The sequence below is a fragment of the Suricata suricatta genome, chromosome 12 (genome assembly GCF_006229205.1).
Source record: "Suricata suricatta isolate VVHF042 chromosome 12, meerkat_22Aug2017_6uvM2_HiC, whole genome shotgun sequence".
Classification (NCBI taxonomy): Eukaryota; Metazoa; Chordata; class Mammalia; order Carnivora; family Herpestidae; genus Suricata; species Suricata suricatta.
Window position 1 is genome coordinate 81,915,793 of NC_043711.1, and position 5,661 is coordinate 81,921,453.

Sequence of the window (5,661 nt, forward strand, 5' to 3'; positions counted from 1 at the left end):
AAAAAAAAAGAGTTTGTATGAGGGGTGCCAGGGTGGCTCAGTCAGTTAAGCATCCAACTCTTGATTTCAGCCCAGGTCACCATCTCATGGTTTGTGAGTTCAAGCCCCGCATCAGGCTCTGTGCTGAGAGTGCAGAGCCTGCCTGTCTCTCTCTGCCCCTTTCCCACTTGCAATCTCTCTCTCTCAAAAGAAATAAATAAACTATAAATAGATAGATAGATAGATAGATAGATAGATACATACATACATACATACATACATACATAGATACATAGATAGATAAGTCATTTGTATGAATGAGACAGTGTTTATGTTTGGTCTCCTCCACCAGATAGTGAGCTCCTGCAGGAGAGGACCTGGGTCTGATTTAGCTTCTGACCCAGGGCTCTGCACACCAGGTATACAGTAGGTGTCTATGAATGTTTCTTGGCTTAGTAAGGAATGGAAGAATGGAGTACAAGAATTACACAGAAGGCTTGGGTATTAGCTCCTGAAGCCAGGAGATACCTCAAGCTTCTAACACTCAAAGATATTAGCTTCTCAGAATGAGCCAGGCTGAGAGCCCAGACAGACACTCTCAGCCCAAGGATGCGATGATGAGGGGGCCTCAGTGTGGATTAGAAATCAAAATTTCTGCAGTAGAAATTTTACCATCTACAGATTAAACTTTCAAATAGCAGAAACTAAAAGAGCTTCTCAAGTCAACCAAAGAATGACATTTTGATGAGTTCCAACTGCATTACTGGCTATAAATATCAAAGTAATGAGGCATAAGGTAGGGGAGCCTTTTATGTCCATATCATTTATGGGTGATCTTGTTATTTAACTTTGCTGTTGAACTATGACTGTTATACTTAAGCTTCAAGGACCAATACCGCAGACTTGACTTTTCTTAAGGTGTATATTTAAAAAATAAACCAATGGCACTTAAATAGATACACCGAAAATGTAAAAATAAAACAAAAGTGAGAGAGAACTGAGGTCAGGGGACCACAAGAATGGCAAAGATCAGCCAGAAGCTGTTTCTTGGAGACCTGTTTGGGGGAACAAGGGCAACCTGTCAGGATCCAGGCTTGGGGCTCAGCTTGGCAGCCTTGCAAGCCATGGCATTCTCCATCAACCCCCGCCATCTCCCCGTGCCTGTTCTGGGCCCGGAGCCAAACACACATTCCTCAGGCCCCCACAGCTTCCGGAACTGACAGAGGGGAATTTGAAGAAAGGGCTGAGCAAAGCAGAAACCTCCTGAGAGAGATGGCAAAAGGCAGATAGGGGACAGTCACAGCAAGAGGCTTATAACAACTGATGCCCAGAGAAGACAAAGGTCTCATCCAAGACCACATACTGCGGGGATAGTGGAGAGGAACCACCAAGGTCCCTCCTCCAAAACCCCTCTCTGATCCTTGCTGGAAGGATCTGATGTCGTGCAACATAAAGGCCAAGTCCTCTCTCAAGGAGGATAGATCTCAGGGTTTTAGGGGCCCCAGAGCTGGGAGCCCTCCAGTTTCCTCGAGAAAGAATATCAGCTGCCCCCTCCCCAGTCCCAGCCCCTCTCTTTCCCTGATTTACTCACTGGGTGGCAGATCCTGCCATGTACCTCTTGTCCTAATCACACAACCCATCAAGGGTTATGGAAGTAACCCAGAAGCTACACCCCTGTTTTCCAGATGAGGAAACTAAAGCTCGGGGAAATGAAATGACTTGTCCAAGTCCACAAAGGTAATGAATTGGAGAGAGGAAGTGAAAACTAGGTCTGTCTGGCTCTGTACCAGCTCCCCCACCACCACCCCACACTGTCTCAAGGCATGTCCCCAAGTTTTGTCTCTGGTTTCATCTCTACCCCCTCTTCCAGCCCCCACTGCCAGGCTGGGGCCACTTGAGGCCCAGGGGGGTGGGGGCAGGAAAGAATTGAACGTCCTTGAGGTCCCCAGTGCTTACCCTCCAGCACCACCTCTTTGCCTGTCTTCTTCAGGACCTGCACCGCCTCATCATGGGTAGCAGAGGAGAGGTCCTCCCCATTCACAGACAAGATGGCATCTCCCACGAAGAGGGCTTCGGTCTGGTCAGCTGCCAGGCCCTTGAAGATCTTGGAAATGAGAATAGGCATCTTGTTTTCCCGGCCCCCTGCACAGGCACAGAAAGAGGAAGCAACTGAGACAGACACTCCAATGAGAGACTTGAGAGTCACATAAAGGCAAAATTCTTTCTTTTTCTTTTTTTTCTTAAGTTTATATATTTATTTGGACAAAGAGATAGTGAGCGTGAGTAGGGGAGGGGCCGACAGAGGGAGGAAGAAAATCCCAAGCAGGCTTCATGCTGTCAGCCCATAGCCCAAAGCGAGGCTCAAACCCACAAGCTATGAGATCATGACCTGAGCAAAAACCAAGAGCCGGCTGCTTAACTGACTGAGCCACCCAGGCGCCCCAAGGCAGAATTACTTCTGAAGGCCTACCTCAGTGCCCAGCCCAGTGCCAGGAAAGCAGGGATGAGAGAGTAAAGAGAATCTCAGAAATGAGTCTTAGAAGAGTGAAACACAAATAAATCATTTTTCTTTTTTTTTTAAATAATAGTTTATTGTCATATTGGTTTCCTAAAAAATCATCTTCTAAATCTATACTATAGTTTGGTCACTGGTAGCTTTGGGTGTTTGCCAGTGTTTGAGTAACTTACAAGGTGCTTCAATAAGTTTTTCTTAAATATTTTGGATTTTAAGTAATTTTCCTACAAGGGGGAACCCAGTGGCACCCCTTAATCTGGAATAAAGATAGAAGTCAGCTATTGTATGGCCCCCAAGGACCTCATCAGCAATCAGAAAGTTTTGCAATCTAGGATCCAGCTGAAAACCAAGGCCTTAAAGTCGGATTTCAGGAACGCCTGGGTGCCTCATTTGGCTGAGCGTCTAACTCTTGATTTTGGCTCAGGTCATGATCCCAGGGTTGTGGGATGGAGCCTTGTCTCAGGCTCCATGCTCAACATGGCTTAAGATCTTCTCCTTGTGTCCCTCTCCTCCGCCTGCTCTCTCTTCTCTTTAAAAAAAAAATGTTTAACGTTTATTTTTGAGAAAGAGAGAGAAAGAGATACAGCAGGAGAGGGGCAGAGGGAGAGGGAGACACAGAATCCAAAGCAAGCTCCAGGCTCTGAGCTGTCAGCACAGATCCCGACACAGGGCTTGAACTCACAGGTTCATGACCTGAGCTGAAGTTGAATGTTTAACTAAACCACCCAGGCGGCCCCCCCAAAATAAAATTTAAAAAATTTAAGTCTAGATTTCAAAAGTCTACCCAAATTGCATCTCTGATGCAAAGAAAGTTAATACATCTTACTGAATTGCTTTATTGCCAACCTTTTGAATATCATTTTAAAATATGAAACTGTCACCATAGTTCACATTAGTTCCACATACCGAGTGCCAAGCACTGTGCTAAACGCTTTCACTATTGTCTCACTGCATCTTCACAACACCCCAAACGCACATGCATGCTCAGTTTCCTATCAGGAAAAATGAAGTATGGAGAGAAGCCCCGTGCCCAAGGTCATCCAGCTGGCTGATGGCGGCAAAGCAGTACTTGAACCCAGGTCTCCTGGCACTAGAACCAACTCTCCCAACCCTGTGGTTGACCACAAGTCAGGCCCTGAAATATCCTATCACTGGTCCATCCCAGAATATCGAAGCTGAGGAACGAGTAGCCCATAGAAAGAACATCATTGTTTCAAGGTCACACAACAAACTGATGGCAAAGGTAGGACTAGAACGCCTCTACTGACCCCTACACAGGCCAAACAGTTTGCTCACTGCACTGCACAGAGCTTGAAGCCTAGAAAGGAGTGGGGTTCTATTTATACCTGATCTTCTCCACCTGAAACTAGGGATGTCAGTGTAGTTTGAAGGGATGATCATTCTAGGCTGCCTCAGGCTAGCCTGGACCTTGGAAGTGAGGTTATCAATGGCAACAGGAACTCAATCTCTACCAACTGAGAACGGAGTGGGCCTCATGCTTCCCCTGACCCCTCCTAAACTACCTTCCCACCTAGAACTATGAGGCTAGGGAGTAACTTTACGTGACCCTGGAAAGTCATCCTCTATCCAAGTCTCTGCTTGTCCATCTGTAAAATGGAACTGCGTATAAACTCTAAGTTCCTTCCTGCTCTGACACATTGAGTGTGCAGTTTCCGGATTGATCTGTTGCTCTACCCCATTCTGAAGTTTAGGGACAAGACCGGTGCCCACTGTCTGTCTTCCCCATTTCTCCCTTTTAGATTCCTTTGGTTGGCTGCCTAGGAATCTGCCCTTCCACGGAGAAGAACCAAATCCCCTTGGCACTCTCTTAAGCCCCGATCATTGAGGTTCAAATCCCAGCACTGTCGCTCACTGTGTGAGTGTGGGAAAATTGTTTTACTTTTGTGAGTCTCCTTTTCTTCACTTGCAAAATGGAGATAATGCTCCCCACTTTTTACCACTTCTTTGCAGGGATGAAACAGATAATAAGCCTCACCCAGGCCAAAGGGTCTGGAGACACCGATGAATAGACCCAGCACTAGGGAAAGAGAACAGCGCAGACCCAAGATGACACAAGGGCCAACACCCCTTCCCAAGGCAGACAGCAACCTGAGAAGCAGATGGGTAGGAATGGTGAACCCAGCTGCTGGGAGCATGCAGAGATTTTAAGCACTATGGCCAATCGCTTTGGGAGTCTCTTCCGGGTTCTGTTTTTCCTCTCATCTAACACCAAAAATTAACCAGGAACCTACTATGTGCTGGCAGGGTGAGTACTTCAGACTCCTGTTCTCAGAGAATCATGACAACTCTATCATTATCCTCATCATATAGTGAGGAAACTAAAGTTCAGAGATGGGAAGTGACTTGTCTAAGGTCACATAGATCCAGGACTCAACCATGATCTGGTTGTATCCTAAAGAAAGCTCTCAGTATTGGGGGCTGAGATTTCTCAGAGAGGTGACTCTATTGCCACCCCCTCTCAATTCTGGGCCACGTGGAGATGGCTGGATCAGGAAACTCAAACCCAGTTATCAGGACTTTCTGCCTAGGAACACAGGGCCCTGGGCCCTCAGATTTCTAGGTGCTTTCTGGACCTCGGTCTGTGAGCCCAGCCTGGTCTACCCAAGTCTCCAAACCACCCCTGTGCTCCTAACTCCAGGCCTGATCCCTCTCCTCCACCTTGGTTGTGTCCCAGCGACATCCTCCTCCTTGCCTAGTAGGCTTCCCAGGCCTCAATCCCCTTTCTCCATCCTTTGCTCCCCTGGGACTCCTCTTGTCCTTGATGTTCAAGCAACCCCTGACATCTCTATGCCTCCACACAGAACTCCCACCCACCTGTCCCTGGTGCGCCCCAACCCCCTCCACCTGTGCCTTCCGGCGGAGGCCTCCGACTCCCAAAACCCTTCCGACCTTGGTGCTCCGGTGTCCTCGTTCCCTCTGTCCTCTCGGACACCCACCTTGCCCTCAGACAGAAATCTTCCAACTTCATGTCCTCCGTACGCTGCCGGCCCCCGCCACCTCTGCGCCCTCGGCGGCCCCACAGACACCGCGACCCCGTGCCCTCAGTGCCCACGGTGCCCCCGCGCCCACCTTTGATGCTGATGCCCAGCCCGCCGGCGTCGGCCTTGCGCACCGTCACGCGGCGCCGCTGGAGCAGCAGCGCCTCG

At 48.5% G+C, this 5,661-nt stretch overlaps 1 protein-coding gene across 1 annotated transcript in view; it reads right to left on the reverse strand.

Annotated features, from left to right (window-relative positions):
* The window catches only part of SNTA1 (syntrophin alpha 1), a 28,274-nt gene that overhangs the window by 22,156 nt on the left and 457 nt on the right, over positions 1 to 5,661 (reverse strand). Inside the window, exons 2-3 of the mRNA XM_029918216.1 lie at positions 5,585 to 5,661; positions 1,936 to 2,121 (exon numbers count right to left, since the gene is read on the reverse strand). The exon at positions 5,585 to 5,661 is cut by the window's right edge and continues 18 nt beyond it. Coding sequence (XP_029774076.1) covers positions 1,936 to 2,121; positions 5,585 to 5,661 — 263 coding nt within the window. The remainder of the gene's footprint in view (positions 1 to 1,935; positions 2,122 to 5,584) is intronic.